Here is a 22,007-nt window from a genome sequence, read left to right as displayed (position 1 = left end):
ACAAATATTTCATTAGATAAACACTTGGATGGGAAATCTTGGCGAGACGCAACACCGCCAGGCACTGACTGTGTGCCAGACAGACAGACAGACGTCTGACGGAGGAGAGATACACTGTCAAGTGCAAGCAATTAGCGGAATAAAATTTTAGGAATGGCCTGGAAATGGAAGCAAAAGGTGCTCGGGTAAATGTTTCTTTGTGCTCATCTATCCCTTACTGTACATAGTGTCCCCCCCCCTCCACGATAACTCCAGTACTAATAGTCTTGCTCGTGTTTGTAAACATTTAAGCTCCATAACGGAGCGTTTGTGACTAAGCGGCGAACTCGTTAAAGCGCGACCTCAAGGCAAACTGTGAGCTCAGCGTGCGCTGATGCGACCCAGCACTTGAAGCGAGGGAGGCACGAATCCTCCGCCGAGGACACGATTGACCGAGTGTGCGTGACGAGCTGCCGCACGGCATGTCCGTCCTTGGGAAAAAAAAAGAAAGAAAAAAGGAGGGGGTGGGGGGTAAAAAAAACCCCACAAGTGATGATTCAAAATATCTTCACAGTGGAGGCACATGCAACACCCACGGCAATTGGCTCGACTTGACTTTTCTTGTGACATTGCGACTTACTTCAGAAAAGGGAATTTTATGAGACCAAGCGAGGAATTTATAAAAACTTCTTGGGTTTTAAGGCTCTTGTGTTTATCATTTGCAAAATAAAGCCCTCTAAACTTCAAATGGAAATCGAACCAAACATTTCCAGCAAACCTTCCTTGAAACATTGTGACCTCATTCTCAAAAATCAAGCGCACCTAAATGACTGTCCTTTCTACAACACAAACACAACTCTGTCCAAACAGGAAAGTAGTACAGTTATAAGGAGGTTTGCTACACCTGGACTGTGACAAGCTTCGTATTGTGAGAGAGAGCCAAGTTAAGCCTGGGTTGTTACGGAGAGTCTTGGCCGCATGTGCCTACACACTGAAGATGCACATGGAAATCAATCAATGCCCTATCTTTAAAAGCAAAGTTCGAAGGAGTTTGAAATTATATTCAAATGTTGTCCAATATTTATCTCTATATCTCTCTATCAGGGCATAAATTGGCGAGGAGTGCAGTTTAGGCAAATTGACAGGATAGAGCAGGATTGTCCAACACTGGTCCTCAAGGGCCACCGTTCTTCCTGCTACAACACACCTGATTCAAATCGTCAGCCCATCCTAGCAAGTTCTTGATTTATTGCAGTGTGTTGCAGCAAGGAGACATGAAAATCAGGCCCTTGAGGACAGCGTTTGGACACCATTGGATAGAGTAGCCATGTAGCTCTTAATGCAAAATTATAAAAAGGCCATTTTAATCCAATGACAGATCCAGTCGTCCTTAATGAATTAAGTACACTTTGTCCCACTTCATCAAAATTGCCTTGGTGCCTCCACTGCACATTAGCTCCATCCATCCATCCATCCATCCATCCATCCATCCATCCATCCATCCATCCATCCATCCATCCATCCATCCATCTTCAAGGATGTCACGTGGTTGCATTACAGTAAAGTCACATCATTTACAGTACCGGAAGACAAATACATTAAAACAATGACTCCTCCCAATGTTCCACGCCTGGAACAATCAACACAGAGACCAGCTACTTTACCTACGATTTTATTTTCAAAACAAGTTTGATTCAAACATAATGCTGAAAGGCTCCATAAAAAACATTTGATACATTTTGCTAAAAAGCCGAACGGCTACAACAGTTCACAAGACTTCGAAGCACCAAGTTTAATTGCGCTGCAGCGCAACAGCTGCGAGCTGCTCACACGCATGCGCCACCTTGTTAAAAAAAGCAAGTCACGTTTAAACTCACTTTGAATTTATTAGCATTTTGTTCGACAAACGTGCAATGGGCACACTTTGGAAGGAGAAATGTATGTCATGTGTTAAAACGACAGCAAAATGAATTTTCAGCTAGGGTGTGCATTTTTTCCTCGTTTTTTCAAAACCTACACGCACACTCACGGGAGCCGACCATCGACAGTATTTTTTCCTCTAGAAACTTCCAATGAAAAGAACGGTGCGGACTACTGAAATAATACGTAATATACTGAAATATTGAGAATATCAAAAGTATGCATGGAACAGAACGAGCCGGTGGGCTTTTCGCCACAAATGGGGGACACCGGTAACGAGGAAGCTTCCTCCCCATTAGCGAACAGCGACGCTAACAATTCGCTCGCAACACTGCTCCGCTAAAACTTTGCACGAAGTTCGGCCGTATCTGAAACTTTTTTTGAGGGGGCGAGCACCAATTCGACACTAGTACGCAATGGCGTCTTACCGTTAAGTGTTGAAGCGACGTGGCTTGTTAAATGTCTGTTCTCATGGAACTTTGCGGTCTTCGTGAGGGCGAATAGGGGGCGGTGGTGTGGTCGCAGCCGACATAAGTAAACTAATCGGGGCCTCGGCCAATCAGAAAGGGCGCAGCGTCAACCCGGAAATGGTATAATGACTTGATTGGGCTCAGGTGTACTCGATAAATCCAATGGATGTGACAAGGAAAAAAATTATCAAACAATTCAATAAATAATACAAATTAGACCATCACAGCTCACTAGTACCGAGGGGGAATAGAATTACTAATTCCTTTTAAAGGGGGCTATCAATTATACAGGCAGGCTGTATTGCCATTGACACGTAAAATAAATTGCATCCAAGGCGATATTTATGATTAAAAAAAAAAAAAAAAAAACAAGTTCCACGGACCGTGCCCCGCATTTGGGGTAGAGAAAGACAAAACCCAACACCACCAAAAAAAACGTCTTCGCTGCTGTGAAGGCTACGTTATAGAGCTCATTCATGCATTCTTAAGCAATACATACACCCATCCTTCTCTGGTCTGTCCCGTCGGATCGAGGGACCTTGAACGCGTCACGCGGCGTTCACATGCAACCAGAGATGGTCCGCCGTTCAAAGACAGCCACAAGACAACGTGCAAAGAACATCATCTTACCGTTTTTATAAATGAAAGTTACGGACGTCCAAGTAGCCAATGGTATATATAAAATATAAATATTTTAAAGTTGAAACATAAAAAGAAACACAAACGACATAAAATGAGGATGGGGAAATAAAATATTTATTAAATCAAAACACACAAATGACTTCCTTGCAGGAACAAAATGAGAAGGGGTCGGAAGGGAAAAGGGAAGGTGGGGCACAGAAATAAAAAGGAATCAAATAAGTAAAAAAAAAAAAAAAAAAAAAAGGAGAAGCCCCTGGCTCGTGCCTGTCTCGCGCTTTTACAGGTGGGCCACACAAACAGGCGACATTTCTGAGTGCCAAGCGGCGCACGGAGGAGCTCGTCTTTAAAAGGAACATAGTGCTGCCGGCGAATATATACAGCCGTATCACAGCTCGCTCGCTCGCACTCTCTCTCTTTCTCGCCCGCCCCCCTCCCTCCCTTTTCAACATACACATACACTGGACGCGGAAGTATACTCTCCATCCTTCCAACCAGACGCACGCACGCACTTTCCGCGATTGGCTCCGAGCCGCCATAAACCACCATTGGTCGGCGCTGCTGTCACTCAACCTTCGGTGCCCTCCGAGGTGGGCGTTCATGGTGTTCTGTCACCCCCAGGCCCCCGAGCCCCAGATATGTTACAGGCCATAAAATGTGACCGCGAAAGTCAATATAAAATATGCAAAGTGATTTTCTTTTAGGGGGTGGGGGGTGAGTGCACAGAACCATGGTAAAGTAATTTTCTATGTAATTTTTTAAGGGGGGGGGGGGGGGGGTCAGGGTGCACACAACTATGTTCATGCTTGCATCAGTTCAGCGAGCAACAGTAGATAGATATATACTATATATATTTAAATTGTCTGGCTTTGACTAATAAATATGTCTTGCGTTATGATTGACTAACAATGCTAATATTCGATTCATTTAAATGTCCGCATTTTGTTAAAATTTTATCTTGCTTAATTTTCAAATTTTACTTACAGATTCCAAAAGATTATTGGTTGGCTATGAATGACATCAGCATATTTTACGAGACTGTGGTTCAGGTTCTCATCAACGTGCTTTGCTTTGTTAATGGATTAAAAAAAGTAAATAAAATTAATTTGGACAAATACATCACATTTAAATAATATCAATTTATTAATATAATTTTAAAATTACCTTCGATTGATTAATCAAAACAATATTCAATCAGATTAAGCCTAATTTATTATTGACATGCAATAATTCCAAATGAATGTGGTCTGAAACAAAATCCACCCAAAGCACTTTAGTTTAAGTTCAAGAAAAGAGGCAGAAGAAAAGTGAGAATTTCCCCAAAAAGTTCACCTGCAGGGTTTCCATCTTAATGACAGCCCAAATTGAAGTCCCACTGCCCTGAGAATTAGTCATGCCCAAAATGTCAATTAGTTGATTAGCATTTAGCAGAAATTAATCTACAGCAGAAGCTTTTGTGCACATTTCCCATGGCAACATGGACATTTGCTTTAAAGTTTGTCTAAATTCCAGAAAATTATACTGAAATCCAGAAAGAGAGGAAAAAAGCAGAACTTGTTTTGATTTGTGTCATTGTCTGTAAGTGACATCCCAACTGCCAATAAAACTAAGCTTACCTTGGTCCACCATGTTCCTCACGACCGCCACCTGGATTGGGCTAAATAAACAAAAAGGCGAAAGCACGTCAAAAAAAGATTCTCTCTCTCTCTTTTTCCCTCTCTGAGTAATGTTATTTTAAATAACACTGGAGAAAAACATTCAAAATACAGCCTGGCATAATGTTTCACTCATTTCCTCTTCCTGTTAGCAACGTCATTAGCCTAGCCTTGCACGCCTGCTCGCCCCATTGGCTAACAGCCTGCAACATCATGACAGTGTCTGCATGGCACAATCATTTTGGCCTCAGTGCTCTCAAATCAAAGTGTTTTCCCCCACCTTGCATTCACCTTTTCCTTTTTTTTTTCCAATTAATATTATTGATACAAAGACATTTGAGTGCTAGAATGCGACAAGTAAGCAACCATGTAGCAGGTGCACATTTGACATAAGTACAAACAACAAACTAAAGCCTTGCACCTGTCGAGTGTGGAAACTGCTTCCTGTCTTGGAGTGGGCGGGGCCTGAAGGGCGAGGCCTTAAAGGCTCAGCTCTGCTAAAATAAACAAATACAAAAAATATTGAGTATTTTGCATTGATTTTTTTTTTTTGACATTGGAAAACCAGCACATTGAAAATTTACAAAAACTAAATTAACAGAAACTTTGGAGTATAAAATGCTCAACTAGCAATGTGTTGTGCCTGTATTGATTTGGCAGACAAACTAATAATCAAGAAAAAAAATCCTTATTAAAATAATCTTAAAATAAGACAAGAGCTTATGATTCAGACAAGTAACCATGCAGTTGTAGAATCATCTTTTGACACATCCCAAGGTGTTGCTGACCTTGCATGTTACAAACACATTAACTGTGATTTATATGCATTAGGCCAATCAAGAGTCAGAGCAAACGTGCCGGGCAGATGTTTTCCCTCGCGTCAACTCAAAGATTTCCTACAGAGCCAAGGGTAAATGTTTTTTTTTTCCTTTCATGCTCAGGTCAAACAAACAAGTAATGGCAACATTAACTATTCAGTGGTGACTGTTTGCAGAGAAAATGACATTCAATAGCTAATTAACTGCTCTGCATATACAATTGGATTCATCTCTCAGATGTGATTTTAATTTGGATCAAAATTTTGCAAGTTCATAAAAGTAGTTGAGATGTCCACATCTGCCAACAATAACATTGTTTCATTAATTTTTGATCAAGGCAAGTCATTTTTTTGTTACATTTATAGACTTGGGAATGGGTGGCTACAGAAACCAGGATCGATATCGGGCCGATATCAGGAATTGTATCGGGCTGATACCAGCCTTATTGGGTACTTGTGGAGGCTTCCGATACCAGCTACCTAATACTTAAAGCCACCTTCAATTCTGTAAACGCCTAAATTATTTCCACAAATTAGGCTTAATCCTCACGGAATGTTTACAACAAAAAAATTCCCAGACATTTCCAAAAATAAACTGAAAAAAATAGGACGTGTCAGATATTTTGGCACCCTTGACAATGGGTGACCGATAAATTGCGCAGCAGTATGTTTAACGTCGTCTCACACAAAGGAACTTGACTAGTGCGGCCGCAAATAAATACATACTGAAAAGTAGAGCGGAATGAGTCAGATATTTTAGCAGCCACAATGGAAACTTTTCTGATGTTGAGCTCAAAGCGCACAAAGCTTGACAGTTAGTTGCCCGTCACAACGTTGGAGAGGACAAGAGAAAATCGCTTTTCAATTTTCCGCCTGGGAACCTTAACAAGAGACCTTGAGGATAATCCCCACCGGTCTTTTTTTTTCCGCCAGCCAATCATACTTGCTGCGTGCGATTACAGGGAGGACTCAATTAACGTACACCCGACAGGGGGGACACTTCAATCACGGAGGCAAACATTGGCCAACATCGCTTTCGTGACCTGTAACCGCTGGGCCGTCTTAGCTCCATTGATTGTGTTCAACGAGTTTAGGTCCTGTCTGGATTCGTCTGAATCTCCAAAATCGCTTCCACATTTTTAAGACAAGTTCCCTCCTGATTACAAAACAATGAGATTTAAAATCTGCCTTCGTTGTCAAAATTCAAAAGACAATTATTGTGACTTGAATTAATATCGGACAATTCGCTTTAAAGATGACCTTTACCAAGATTTGTGCTTTGGTATTTAAAGTGTAGCCATTGATTTAAATTTGATCAGAAATGCCATGTTTTCTCTGCAGAAAACAAAAAACGGGAGCCCGGAGCTGCTTTCCAGTATTCCGCTCCAGTCAAGTAGGTCAAGGCGACAAGCTTGACTGATTCCCCCACTCGACTGTTCTTTCACCTGTTTGACACAAATTCACCGCAGACTCATGGCGCGGAAACTCGGAAGGTTTATTTGACTCTTCCTGCTCCTTCACATGGCTTCTGAAGAAATCTAATAGCCGTATTTCCCATGAGAGAACAAATACGGAGACCTATATAATACCTCCAATTCATCCCTTACCCTAACCTTTACTAAACAGTGACCCTCACACCTAACCTCCCCAAAGCGCCTTCAAATGGCACTTTCAAAGAGGACGAGTCTCTCGAGAACAACACAATAACCCCTTCCACAAAAAAGAACCGCCTAATGTGAATGGACTGTGCCACTAGGAGGCGCAAGAGCCTACTCTCAGGTGAGTTCAATTCAAAAGGCAAAGCTAATTTTAGCGCGTGAGTCACGTCTGGTTTATGGAGGTGTTTTCACACGACGTAACCTTTCTGACGTGTCGCCGTTAACTTATTTGCCAACTGGCAGAAAAAGAATGAGCTGGAACATGGTTAAAAAAAAACACCTATTAATTATTCAACATTTGAGCAGCTAACCCCTGAAAGCTAAAAGCTGCGTCTAGACACAACATTATTAGTCATGCGTGACTCGATGTATTAGTTATGGTAGCGATACTGTACTGTGCAATCACATCTTCATATCGTTCAACTTTTCTCTACCACAAAATTTGTTCGAAATCCCATTAGAAATATACGATACTGTATAGCAGGGGTGGCAAACTCATTTTTGTCGTGGGCCGCATCGTAGTCAGTTTCCTTCGGAGGGCCATTATGACTGTCAACGCCTTAGACACAACAAACTGATAACTAGTTTTGAAATCACAGACTAATCAAAACAGTTTTTTAAAAAGATGAATAGTAATAAAAAATTGTTAGCAATTTCTCTATTTTTCAAAAGTGAAGGCAATTTGTAATTTTAGTATTGACATAAAGTCCGTGCAAAATTTGTCTTTGCGGGCCACATAAAATGATGTGGCGGGCCGTATCTGGGCCCCGGGCCTTGAGTTTGACACCTATGCTGTATAGTGTGCGGTTTGTGTAATGCCGTAGGTCGTAGCCTCGAACAAGACTGCATGAAGCACGCAATGAACATTTCAGCTGCTCAGGCTGCTGCACTGCGCAGGAACAGGCACTCTCCCTCCAGATGGCGGCAAGAAAGTCAATACCCACTCGTGTCGCAGTCACTAAAACAAGTGGCGCTCATCTCTCTGGCAAACAGACGCTCCCCAGAGAAGATGAAAAATCCCGTGCAGGATTGGAAGAAAAAAGTGTGGGATTTAAAACCAAAACAAAAAAACGGATCAAATAAATTCTTCAGCTAGCTATGTAGTTAGTTTTCGTTTGTTTTTAGAGCTTTTATTTTTAGATCATTTTTTATTTTGTTTATATTAGATTTTGTATTAGTTTTAGTTATTTTATATATGGACAACTACAACACGAAACTAAATTCTAAAAAACTAAAACAACAGTTTGACCTTATTTAGCCATTTCAAAATAACTACATTTAATATGAGCTAACATTAGTTGACAAACAAAAAAATACATTTTTTTTTTTTCTTTTCTATAACTACAATTAGTTTTAGTTAATGTTATAAACGTAAGATATAGTTTCAGTTGGCTTCCCTGTTTTTAAAAGCATTTTTTTTCTTCAATCTTAGTTTGGGTTACTTCATAAGTGTTTCTTTAACTGTAATATGAATAATAACTCATGTTGGCCGATCCCATGGTGCTGCCAGATAGTAATTTCCAAGGATATTTGCTTTAAAGGAAAAAGAACAGGATTTGTTTTTCATACCCTGCGTGTTAAACATCAAACACGCTTCCCTGTATCACTACTCGAGAATGTTAAAATGATCTTAAGGGTTCATTCAGCCTGACTGCATGAAACAGTCGAGCTTAAATGCATTTTTTTTTTTACTCAAAATCTAAGCTAAACTCAATTGAACTTAAGCAGTGATTCATTTGCAAACAACTTAAAGGCTCACGCGTATCCCAAGCGGTATTCGTAGCACACTTTGAAAGTAATTGCCCTCCATGAATCAAATAATTTAAAAATGAATTCATTTTTTTTTAAAAAGTGAGTGTAATTGCAAAAGGGGTGCGGCTGCAAATGACCGTCGATATGTCTGCTCGTAGTGTTGATTGACAACAAAGCTAATTTGCAATAGTCAGAGCACCCCACCCTCTTTATCTCTCCGTCTCACTTCTCCATCATGGTGGAGACGCCATGCACGCACACGCACACCCTCCTCTGGGAGGCTCACTGATCTCTAGTGCACATCCTGAAGAATTAATGACTCCTAATGTAGCAGTTAATGCAGGAAAGGCGGAACATCCATCATAACTGACAATTTAATGGCGCTTTCACAGACGGGACGCTCACAACGCTTCGATATTCCTCTTTCGGCTTTTGCACGCGCATGCCGGGTGAAAACAGCCAGATGCCCCCCCCCTCTTATTTTCGGGTGCCTTAATGTTGTCCATTAAAGATATACATATCATTTAATATATATAATTTGAGCGACCCTAGCCCCACCCCAAACATCAATGTCTTCAATCGATACACATAACTTAAATTATGATGACATTTACCGTCAGGGAGATGCTAGCTTTGTTTAGCTATGTCGTTTTACATTATATGTTAGCATATAGCAGACTTTTTATTCAGTGCCATAGACGACTATAGACGCAAAAATCCGAACTGGGAGTGGCCAGCATATAGCCAATACAAAAAACGACATTTACCATCAGGGAGATGCTAGCTTTGTTTAGCCGGCCTATGTCGTTTTACATTATATGTTAGCATTTTGCAGACTTTTTATTCAGTGCCATAGACAACTATAGACGCCAAATCTCAACTGGGAGTGGCCAGCATACAGCCAAAACCAAAAAAAATAAAATAGTGCAATCTGCATTGAATCAATATTTGATGGCTCTCCCAGCTTGACTGCAGAATTGACTTTGTGTATTCAAAGTGCTTGGACAAGCGTCGATTGCCGCCACGGGACCGAAGGAGGCCGTGCAACATCAATGCAATCTGCGCTAGCTAACTGTAATCATAATAAACAGGTTAAAAATGAAGGATTAGCAACGCCAACATGCTGCAATGTGGCACTCTGTAAACGTGTGCCTGTGGATAATCGTTCAGCAGCGGGAGTCACATTCACAATTTCTCCTTGAACGACCGGCCGGGCTCTCGAGACGCATCTGTGAGTGCACGATCTCCAGCGTGTGGGAGGATCTTATCTAACCTTTCCTGCTTCATGAAAAATTCAGCATCCTGGCCACCAATCTCCTCCGTGTCAGGATGCTGCGTCCAATATAAGGCTTGCAGTGCCTGGAACAAAGGAGGAAATTGCTTTCACCCCCCCAGCCCGTGATCAGTGGCATCACACTAGAGTGCGTTCTACACGCCTCTTGTTGAAAGCGAGCTTTGCTTTGGAAGACTTGTTTTGGCAGCTTAGCTTACGGGAGTGGCAAACCACAAAAACGATACTGCTAAGAAGATGTCCATCATGTGACACTGATACTGTTTTTCTTCATATATTTGGGCTTTCTTTTGGAATTTATGTTCTTTTGTTTCATCTTTTTTTTTGTTGCTAAGTACTTTGCCAACATCAATATTACTTTTTTTTTTTTTTTTGATGATTGTCTTATTTTTTTTAATTTTTGCTTTGAGTATTTTGGGAACCAAAACCACTAGATAACAGTAGCAATGTTTTATTTTTCTTCTATTTTTTTATCCTTATCTTTGTTATTTTTATTTATTTGAATTATAGTATATTTATTTATGGATTACAAATTCAAACAATTATTTTGAAAAATTATAGTAGATTCAGTTATGTTATCTTGTTAGTTATGAGTGTTTTTTCATTTTTTATTTGTGTATTTATAAGCTAACAGTTTTGTCTCATATCTATAATAAAAAAAAATAATAAAAAAAGAAATCAACACATTAGTTGGCAAAATTACCAAGACTTACAATGTCCGTTTTAGAAAGCGCCACTGTTGGCGATTAGAATATTATTTTAAATAAATAAATAAATGCTCATTGAAGCAGCACTGAAGGACATCTTCCAGATAACACCAAATTCATCACAGTCCCACTGTGATGCATTGACAAATTCATCATTTGGAATTGGTGGGAAAGTTATCACTGTTACTATATATCATATCTGTCATATCCATATGGCAACAAAAACCTAACTTTTGGTGGTGGAAATGAATGAGTTCATTTATCTCTCTCTAGCCTGAAAATGAATGGCGGGAAGAAAAAAAAAATTACAACACCACGGGGGCATATTTATTTCATCTTAAGGGGAGCTTTCGGGTCATTCTTCAGTCCTTCCCTGGTGACATTTTCCCAACTTGACATTTTGTGACATTTTCTGTTAAATATTGCTGCTATTCCTGCTGTGGAATTAAAAGCGTGTCTTGAAGGGACAGCGCCTTTAAAGGCGACACAGGGCTTACACATACCGCCGAGCAAGCATGCGTCGCCAGGTATTATGAATAAATCGCTTTTAATCCGTAAAGAATGAGCCCAAATTCGATCGTGAGCGAATCTACAGGAAGAGCCTAACTTCAACTGGCTTCAATTTCAATTCCTTTGAATATTTGGCAGCAAGTCACAGTTGAGTTCAGGAACTGCTATCGTTATCTGTCACGATATGGCAAAATCGGAACATAATGGAAATATTGTCGTTAAAAAGTGGCTTCTGAAAATCCCTCTGAGGACATAGCGATTGATCGCAATGAAAACGCAACGTAAACTGGAGCGCTAATAGACTGAATAGTTTATTCGTCCGGAGAGGTGAATCCATTTTAAAGGATTGACCGAGCTATCCTGAAGGATTACGTCCGGGTCGAGAGGTCAGAGGTTGGTCGTATGCTCGGGCGGGGCTCGTTCTAGCAGTTTAGCATATATAAAGAAAATTAACCTCGGGGAATGTCACAGATTGGCAAGTGTGACGCAGCAGGGCGGAAAAAGTCATTTTCCTTGTGTTGCTCTCAACAAACAAAATAAAGCACACGTATTCAACCTTACACATACTACAATGTAGAATATGAAGACGGCAACCTTAAGTGGACAAAAGTAATACATTAAGTAGAATGCAAAAAGATTAACAAGGTCAAGAAATAATCACATAAATATGCAATCATTATTTTGCGGATTTTAGTTTGAGGCAAATCATTTTTCTTCCTATTCTGTCACGTCTTAACTTAGCGTATCGATACTGAGACAAAGACACCACACATTACATGTGACTGAACCAAAGTGAGGAATAATGACGAAGATAAAATGACTTCAATCTGAAATCCATAATGCTGAAAACTACGAAAATGTGAGAACAGGAGACAATTCCCCCACCCCAACACACACACCTTTCCACTTTTAGCTGCAACAAAAAGATTTTCCGTGGAGACAAAATGATCCACTTATGCCTCATCATGACATAAGGCGGGAATGCAAGGTGTCGGATTGGATTCGCTTTTGCTGCAATGCATCAAAACTGCACTCTGCTTCTCGGATAATCGAGATTCTACGGCCAAATGCACACGATGGCCAGCGAGAACATATATCTTGGTTTCTGTATTGGCACGTAAAAATTTTGTCTCGATTGTTGGTATCATTGGTCGAATATTTCCCCTCCATTGAGTTCTTCAGGTGGCAAACAAAATGAGAAACTTTTCCAACGAAATTAGCCCAATCAATGCGAGCCTTCCGCTCGGCTCATCAAAGTAACGACAATTAATTAAACTGTTCGGTCATGGATGAAACGCCTTCAGTTCCAATGTCAGCAGACAAAAAGGAGGGTCAAGGAGGTGCATTTTAACCCGAGCCGCACTGTCGGGAAATGATTATACTAAAAGTGTGGCGTATATCGCCGCACCTTTACACTGAGGTGAAGAGAAACACTCGATGAGCACTACGTTTTCACATACCTCTTGAAAGCCATCAACAGCGAGAGGTCAAAGGCCCGGGAATACGTGCCGGGATTGCGACCACTCTAAACAAGCACACTCAAAAATAAATGGAGAAGCTACGCTGTCAAATGCATTTGCGGGGGTTGGCCCGTGGTATCGAGGGATATTCCTTTTTTTTTGCCGTTGGATTTGTCATCTAATTACAAAATTGCAAATAAGTTGCATCAGTCCTTCCTGTCAAAGCTGGGAAATTCTCCAATATGATGAGCCAAGATGAACATAAATACAGTCAAGACTTTGTATGTATGGCTTATTCATAAAAAAACAAGCCGAAATGTGACAAAATGGCAAACCAGAAGTTGAGATCTACACAACAATGCATGTCCACCAATCTGACCGGCAAGTGTTTTTTTTTTTCCCCCTCAATGCACCTGCTTCCTGTTCTTTGAAGACTCGGTCACGTCAGGCCACGTCGCATCAAAACCAAGGAAGGATGAAATGCCAAAGATCTTCCTGTCCATGCCCGCTTCCCACGTGTCCCCTCAGGCTCAAGTGCACGGGTCATGAGAACACACGTTAACCTTCAGGATTCTTTCATAACGTCTTTTTTTTTCGAAATAAAAATGAGGGACATCTGCTTCTATTGATTTTTGTCTGTTTCTGAGTAAGTTTGGAGAGCGTTTGCTATGTTGATGGATGAGCATTGTACCGATACAGTGGTGCTTTGTAATATGAGCTAACATACAATGGCAAATCCAATTCATGTGCTAATCGTTAGCATCAATACTCAACAAACAACCAGACAGAATAAAAATTGGCACCTCTGTACTTTAAAAAGTGTGTCAAGGTTAAATATTTTTAAAGCTTTTGAGAGAGGTGAAACTACAGTGTTCGGATTCATGTTCAGAATATAAATTAAACATGAAAACTGTTTTTACCTCAGGGGGTAGCCATTTTGCCACTTGCTGTCGACTGAAAATGACATCACAGGTAACAACCAATCACAGCTCACCAATTTTCTGAAGCTAAACCGTGATCTCATTTTCAGTGGACAGCAAGTGGCAAAATGGCTGCCTCTGAGATAGATAAAAATTTGTGAATTATGCTGCTTAACAATATTAATCATAATGCTGTGTTTAGACTAGTGGGGGCACAGACAACATTTTATTGGGTTGACTTCTTTTTTTAAAAAATACTACGGGATGAATCCAATGCCATTAATGAGACTTTTATTTTGAAGCCCTCGCAGGCTGACCTATGACGACGCACATTCAGTCACAGCACTGATTTGCACTTTAATGACAACTTTGTCCTTCTCCCACATTGTCTGCCTTCATAGACGTTAACTTTAAGTGCAGAATAGCTAGCTTGTGACGCTACACTAAGTCTCCCTTTATGGTTGTTCATAAACATTGTCGGCAAATGCACATTATGATAGACATTTTAAAGGGTAACGATTTATATTAAAAAAAATTGAAAAAAGGCCATTGAGATGGGGAAACCCACCAGTAATAAGTCAGAATTTTAAGAGAACAAAGACACAATTTTAAAAGAATTAAGACGCAATATTATGAATAACCCCTGTTGATGCGGGAACAAAGTTGTATGTTGTTTTATGAGACTTAAGTGACCATAAAGTGGTTAACAGCATGAAAATATTACGAAAATAACGTTGCCTTTGCTCAAATAAGACATATTGATTTTTATGAGAATGACGACTCCATTTCAAGATAATTAAATGACAAGCTGAAATTTGTAATTTTACAAAATAAAGGCACATTTTTATAACCCTGAAGTTAGAATATTAAGAGACAAACAAGTCTTGCTCCTATCATGCTTCTAGTGAGAAAACAATAAAGTGGCAACTGCTCCCGAGAGTAAATTCACAATTTTACAAGAATTGAATGGCATTAGTGGGACAAATTAGTTTGAATATTCAAGTGATAATATTACAATGTGTCCTTTGTTGGAGTTTTGGAAAGCAAAAAAAAGTACATTTGTCCTCATTGCAGTGCGTAAAGCGCTTGTGATTGATGTGTTTTGCTCACTGAACTGGCAGCCGACATGCAAATAAATGCAGAGCGCTCATGTCTGAACGTTTGACGACGCCCCGGCATCAAAGGAGGAAGGAGGGGGGGAGGGGGTGCTCATTTAATCCTTTTAATAAATTATGGAATAAATGCTCATCGGAGACATTTTCAGAGAGAAAAAATATTTTGAAAGTGCAGAAGAGGAACAGCCGTCTCTTTTTATTCGAATTTCAGATTGGAGGTTGATTACAGTACAGGTTAGTTTTAGCTTCAGCTAATTTCGCAACAGCTTCCGCCATAACAAAGCGCTTTACAGAATATAAGATATATTTGTCGTGAATGAATTATTTTCACACAAATTAAGTGGATTTTCTGCGGTACCCCCAAAAAATGGGCCTAAAATAGTCATTTAATTTGGTGAAACTTTCAAATAAAATACACAATCTAATATGAGATACGTACACAACAAATCCAGTGAGTTGTTTGAGCCAAATCAATTCACTGTATTTTTTAATATTCACACTATTGTTTATTTATTCTTATTTTTGTGAATTTTTGTGACTTTTATTTTGTGAAAATACTCAACTTAAAATTAGATCAAAATTTCCTGCCTGGAAAATGTCGACCTCATCCATTTGTTTTGCACTGTATAGGCGAAGCATTTTTTCTGTGTGTTGAAAAAACGAGCACATGGCTTAGCCGTGTGTCGTCGTGACGGTACAAGAGCAGACCACACCTTAACACTATTCAGAAAGGACGTTAGTGTCACGCCATCGGGGGCTCGGAAAACAAGCTGTTAAAAAGCACTCGGGACTCCAACATTCCTAGCCGCAAGAGATACGAGCTACTTTGTCATTGCTGCTTTCCGACTTTACAAAAGTCAAAATCTCGGCATCCCTCGCAAACGGTATTTAAAATCCTTCATAGAGCAACCTTAAAATTTCTTAAAACTCCGCATTGCAACTTTTCTAGGACAAAGGCCGCTGTTCCAATTTTTCACAAGTGATGGATGATGTTCAATTCTCACCTGCAGGTCGGTGAAAACCGCCCCACCCCCACCCACGGGTCACGTCCATTCGCCGGCTAGCTTGCCGCATAGCGCCAGTCCGCGATTAATGACAGATGGCCAGGCGAAGACCACGTCCTTGAGCCGCCAGGCTTATTGGCACCCGGCGCTAATTGTATCACATATAACGCAACTAAAAGCCTCATAAATCTGGGAGCAAACCAAATGCTTTATCCAAGCACCCCCGCCCATTTTTTTTTTTTCTCCCTCCCGAGTGGCAAATTGCCATTTCTCTTGAAATATTGGCAACCTTTTGACACCCGAGTTGCATTAGCTTAATGAGCTTTTTGCAAAGAAATGGCGACGGGAAAAAGGGCTGTATAGGTCTGGCGGGTGATCTTTACGCTGATTGATAATAATCTGATCTGATGGGTGTGGGGTGCGAGAAGGTTTTAAAATCATGATGGGCAGAATCAAAAAATTGAGATGCCTGGTAGGTCAGTCGCTAGGCAGGTGTTGCGAAAAATACAAATTAGTAATTTCATAAACTCCGTGTGAAAATATTGGCAATTTTAAGAGATGTTAACAAATGCTTTGCTAAAATCTGCTAAAACGTTCACAAACATGACAGAAATTCAGATCTAAACATCAAACGTTCATTCATTTGACCACTCCTCTGTACCTGTTCCTGCTGTTCCATTTGTTTCCAATCAAGGAAGACTTTCCTTGGCCTGATTCCTGTTGGTCCTCTCAGAGGGCGTGCGAACCGTTGCGAGCACACGTGCACGGCTCCAGTAAAACTGCAAGCAGGCTTTGCGCTGTAAATACAGAAGATTACCTGAACACCGGAATAAAGACAACGGCCGCAGGAACGGGGGAAAAAAACAGATGGGGAAATCAATATGAGAAATGGTCTGAAGGGCCCCGCATTTCCTCACCGGTCATGAAAAGGTTATTTTACACCCAAAAGCATGTATTGATTGCACGCACTCGGCGAGGCGGAAGCGAATATCTACTGGGGGAATTGATGGGGGTATTTATTTTTTGCATTAGGATTAGGGTGGGCGGCGGGGACAATCAATGCTTGTTTAATGTAGCTGCAGGGACCGAGGCATGAATCACGGGGCTCCGGGGCGAGGACGCATTATTTGCGATTGTCACTGGCGGGAGCATGAGGGACAATTTTACAAATAGCTTGCAAGATATTACCTGATGAGCTTGACTAATTTGAAATGTAGAAAAAAAAATTTGAAAAATGAATTTAACAAAGACATTTAAAAAAAACAAAAACAAAAAAGAATTATGAGGATTTCAGAAAATGGATTGATGGATGAAAATTTCACAACCGCTTGGAATAATAATAATATTTATAATAATAATAATAATAATAATAATAATAATACAAATGGCAATATGGAAACAAATAAATAAATAAATAAATAAATAAATAATCAAACAAACAAATAAACATAACTTTCATAATAATAACTTTCATTTTCTTTGAAATTTAAAAATCACACATCCACTCACTTTCAATCTACCAACAGTTGGCAAAACGTCTCCCATTTCCCTGAAGGACATTTTAAATATTCAACGTCAATTATATGCAGGTCAGTCACATTATACAGTATATGGTGTATATACTTTGCAGTACCACTGCGACAACACAGGAAAACCCAGCCTTGCAAAAAAAATGACCATCGTATTTCTGCTGATGCGGAAGAATCGGCTGCGGTGGATCGCTCTCACTCGTCCATCATCGTGGATTCGGTCGGACCAAGCCCAGAGCGGGCGCCATGTGACACGGGCCGCGGAGCCAAGCAGCGGCCCTGTGCTTCACATGAATAATTCAAACGGAACCAATAAGCCAATGTACCGACGCTCAGGCTGTGACACAAAAACGATTTTGCTCCCCTGCCCCCTCCCACCACTTATGTGAGTTGAAATGACCACGCTTAATGGGAGCACACACATACGTGCCAAAAACACCACCGGGAGCAAGATATTTACCATCAACTAGCAGCTGTGGATGAACCGACTGAACCAAATGAAGATGTTTGTATGTCAGGGGAAAAATAAAATCTTTTTCATTGCTCATCATCAATTCATTCAAAACATACCAATAAAGTGAAAAAGCTTTTCAATACATATTAAAAACTAACCATACAAAAAGTTGTTTATGCGCTGTATAGTCTTTCTAAATTCAGTACTTTTTATTTCTTGACTTTCAATGCCTTTAACTCCATTGATTGTAACTGCTTTTAAATGTTGTACTTTGACTTAAAACATTTGACATTTTGTGAAAATTCCCTGACTCGAAATTTCACCCATGCCGATTGTATAACGATTTGCGAAAATGTACTCAAACCAAAATTTTGGTTTGAAATGTTTTCAGATCGTGATAGTCTAAGCCTTAGACTATCACGATCTGAAAACATTGGGAAAACCATTTGGGGAAATTTTGTTCTCTGGTCATCAGAAGCGGAGTGGTTCTCGTACCTGACTTCCTGGCGCCATATCCTAGTCCAGGATGTACATGGTCAGTCGGATTGGACTCCAGTCCCTGCTTGATCCTAAGCATCCTTTAAACACAAAGTAATGACAACTTCAGTACCGTAGCTCAGAACAGAGCATCCGATCCCTACCGGCCCCAATCAATACGGCTCGCTTTCTTGACAGCGAGTGATTGATCACAGGGCCGGCGTGAAGCCTCAAGATGAGAGCACCAGGTGTCTTCTCTGGAGGAGCAAGTGAGCGACGCAACTCGCCGATGAAACCGACAGGCCAGCGGAGAAAAACCGTACAACCTCCGTTCGCCCACGCAGAATACGTGACTAGAAAGACTTGATTGGGGAGTCTTGTGAAGAAGAAGAAAAAAAAAAGGAGTATGGAGAGGTCTGGTGACTCATTTGTAGAGCAACACACCCTGACCGACCTCTCTGCAAATTTCAAAAACACTAACTTAAACACTCATTAACTGCCATTGACGCCTATAGACGTCAAATATCAATTTTAACTGGGCTTTTATTAAACGGGATAAAAAAAATACACTGCAATGTGAGCAACACTGCCATTGACAAAAATTCACAAACTTTGAAACTCCCGACTTGACATCTCGCAAACCCCTTGCACAAAATCCATTTGGCAGTTATACGAGAACTCAAGCATGTATGAAAATAAATCAGAGCACGGGTGACTAATCCTCTCTCCTGATTACATACAGTCGGCGATGTGCCTGCGGTAAAAATTGTTCCCCCGTGTGTGCTCATTTGCAGGTTTTCCATACGTGTGAACTCCAAGCAACCCTTTGGAAGGGTCAACAGAAACAACCTCGTGAGAGTCTTATAGATCTAATACATTAGAGGAGTCGGGTTGAAGCAGGAGATGAGTCCCCACATTGAGATCCTCCTTCTCCCAGACAGACGGACGGACGGAATGAAGGTTGGGAGGCAATCCAATAAAGCTGATTCGCTGTGTTGCTTTAATAAGTGATCTCAGAGGCGGGAAAACCAGAATTCGCCCTTGATAAACTTGGCTACTAATGATTATGAAGGACTCTGAAGGTAGTGAGGAGATATGCTGATGACATCACTTCAAGGTGGGAATTTCAACAGGCCATTAAGGCACCCCTGAAAACACAACAAGTCTTCTGTCTCGATTGGAAGGAGCCATTTTAGGGTCTTTTCCATTGCTGTAAATTTTTAAACAAGTACAGGTATGTATGCTAATAATACAATTAAAACTAACCGAGCAAAAACTTTTCCATTCAAGGACATTTCAGTTAGTCTGCAAAGATTTTTTTGTAAATACCCCAAATTCTTCAGAAAACACTGATAAATATTCATTACATGTTCCTTTCAGGAGATGGGTGGAAATATAAAAAAAAAACTTCTCGGAAACATTGTAAAATACCCAAAAGTTAATTATCTGGTTTGGCAACTTGGGGGTCCAAGCATATTTCAGGCTGGGTGGCAGTGCCCCCACTGGCCCCCCTTTAGCTCTGTCACTGGTTGGCAAGATAGATGTATGACACTGCAAAACATTCAAATTTTCATCACGGAATTTAATGATTGCATCCAATTCCCTTCTAAATCTGAATTCATTGTTACTCACAGCTTTAATTTATTTTGAAAGCTTCCAAACGGCTTTCCGCTCAGCCGCGCTACGACATCTCCCAGAAGATACAGTTATAGCCCAACTAAAGTGGAAACTTCTGCCCTTTCTCCTGGATAATTTACATGTCGTCCTGAGCTAATCTCGGCTAAATTATGGTCCAAACTCGTAAAGGTCACGGATGCCGCTGCCTTGTGAGCGATGCTACGCGAGGAAGCGCTCGCCTGTCCAAGCTCATCAGCACTTGGCGCACGGGAGGTGACACACAGCAGGGGGGTGGGGGTGGGGGGTTGATCGATGTGCCGACAGCCATTAGGTAAGTGGGGCTGAAAGGGCAAGTGTATTTAAGTGAGCCGCTAGGGGGTTGGGGGGTTGGGGGGGGTTGAAGCGTGCCTTTCAATCACTTAAATGGAACATCAGTGTTGAGATTAGCGGGCGGTTTGGTGTGTTTGCAGCCGCAAGTCAAAAAGTGGAAGGCGACTCGTAAGTTATCTTCAAGGTTGTTCCAAGTATTTTTTCTTTCTGGGTTTGTCATCTCTTTAAGTGCCGCATAATTGTCTTTGAGGTGGGCGAGCCGATCGCTATATTTTAAAAAAGGTCACACGGATGGAAAAGAGTCGTTTGGCCAAGTTGGCGACGGAGGTGAGGTTGTTTGGTGAAGATGGCGGCGTTTAGCATTTTGATAATCTCAAATGGTCATTTCTGACCTCTCACCTCCTTTCCGCTTTTTCTATTTTGTGGCAAATAAGATGTGATCAAATGTGACTTTAGACGGGGTGCGGCGTCGCTGGGAACGGCCGAGCTTTCACTTAATCCGATAATTGGCCTGCCCCAAAGATCGGAAATCACAGCACGTCATAATGAACGGAAATAATTTGACATTTGGCCTTTCCTTTTTTTTGGGCTTCCAATCCATTCAAGAATGAAAACCTGAGCAAGATGATAAATTATTATAGGCTGTCATTTTACTTATTAAAACTGTCCAGTTGGATTTGTGAGCCACCATCATAAAAATGGATGTGGAAAGTGGTACGAAATGGCTAAGGAAAAAAAAAAAAAAATCTTATGACAGCCAATCAATTTAGTGACACCGGATATTGCTCAGACTCCTGTTCTGCTATACTGCAAAAACTTAAATCAAACCATAATTAAGTATCTCCAAACCAAGCAATTATCAGGTAATTTTTTATAAAAATATTTGCTTCAATTTAAATATGCAAACTTATTGAACTGACTAAGTTTAGCTCAAAATAAGAAAATCCTTTCATTTTTGTTTGCAAAACTTGGTCAGAATAAAAAATCTCAACAAGTCAAATTTTCCTGTTCTACTGTCGAGATATTTTTTCTCAATTTAATAATGTATTTTTTAAACCCAATGTTTGCATGTTGTTGCTAGGCAGATTATCACTGACAGCAAGTTCGGTCGTGCTGAGAGAGGCACTTTCCCTCGTTGATTCTTGATCCGACATGAGGCCGGACAACAAACAAGTCAGTTCCGTTGGAGGAGGTGCAGGCTTCCCTAATCCATTCTGACCTTCCCTGGATGCAATTCAGCTTATTTTTAGTCCGGAAGAAGACAAGGAACGCAGACGGCCGGCTGACACTGAAAATATCGGAAAGGCTAGCACGATATTACAGTAAAAGTCTATAATTCATTTGCAAAAACGATTTCATGTCATGTGTAATTGATACGGCGTCATGGCGTGAACGCTAATTTGACCTCCAGCTATGATGCAGTTCTTTTTATTGGTTTAAAAATCATGATAATTAACATCTCTATCACCGTTAGTGTACTTTGTGGCCATCTTGGATTAATATTTAGTGCACGTTCCACTTGGCTGAGTTGCCAAATCGAAATAATTCAATTAATATCAGAATGAAAGCAGCCGCCATAAATATAAAACAGAGGGCTTGTGGTGGTCCTGTTGGACTCATTGGATAATCACCCCCAAAATAAATCAAGTTATAAATATTATAACAATTAAAGCCTCCTCCACGATTTGCACATCGTTTGGAAA

The 22,007-nt window shown here is 40.6% G+C and overlaps 2 protein-coding genes across 11 annotated transcripts in view; both read right to left on the bottom strand.

Moving 5' to 3' along the window:
* elavl2 (ELAV like RNA binding protein 2) overlaps positions 1–16,589 on the bottom strand; it is a 24,723-nt gene extending 8,134 nt beyond the window's left edge. The window contains exons 1-3 of one of the 10 annotated variants that reach the window (XM_088375432.1): positions 16,559–16,589; positions 5,085–5,160; positions 4,625–4,665 (exon numbers count right to left, since the gene is read on the bottom strand). The gene's annotated coding sequence lies outside the window, so the exon portion shown is untranslated. Of the gene's footprint in view, positions 1–2,327; positions 2,911–2,999; positions 3,367–4,624; positions 4,666–5,084; positions 5,161–16,558 lie in introns of those variants that run through there. The other 9 variants (XM_088375387.1, XM_088375370.1, XM_088375379.1 and 6 more) reach the window with 9 other exon arrangements.
* The window catches only part of caap1 (caspase activity and apoptosis inhibitor 1), a 23,586-nt gene continuing 18,137 nt past the window's right edge, over positions 16,559–22,007 (bottom strand). Inside the window, exons 7-8 of the mRNA XM_088375474.1 lie at positions 18,376–18,458; positions 16,559–16,694 (exon numbers count right to left, since the gene is read on the bottom strand). Of these exons, the coding sequence (XP_088231600.1) occupies positions 18,397–18,458 (62 nt within the window). The 3' untranslated portion in view covers positions 16,559–16,694; positions 18,376–18,396. The remainder of the gene's footprint in view (positions 16,695–18,375; positions 18,459–22,007) is intronic.

The sequence above is a fragment of the Syngnathus floridae genome, chromosome 1, assembly GCF_059516105.1.
Source record: "Syngnathus floridae isolate MCC-2025c chromosome 1, RoL_Sflo_1.0, whole genome shotgun sequence".
In the NCBI taxonomy this organism is placed as follows: domain Eukaryota; kingdom Metazoa; phylum Chordata; class Actinopteri; order Syngnathiformes; family Syngnathidae; genus Syngnathus; species Syngnathus floridae.
The sequence above is the reverse complement of the archived record's forward strand: the minus strand, read 5'-3'. Positions and strand labels throughout refer to the sequence as shown.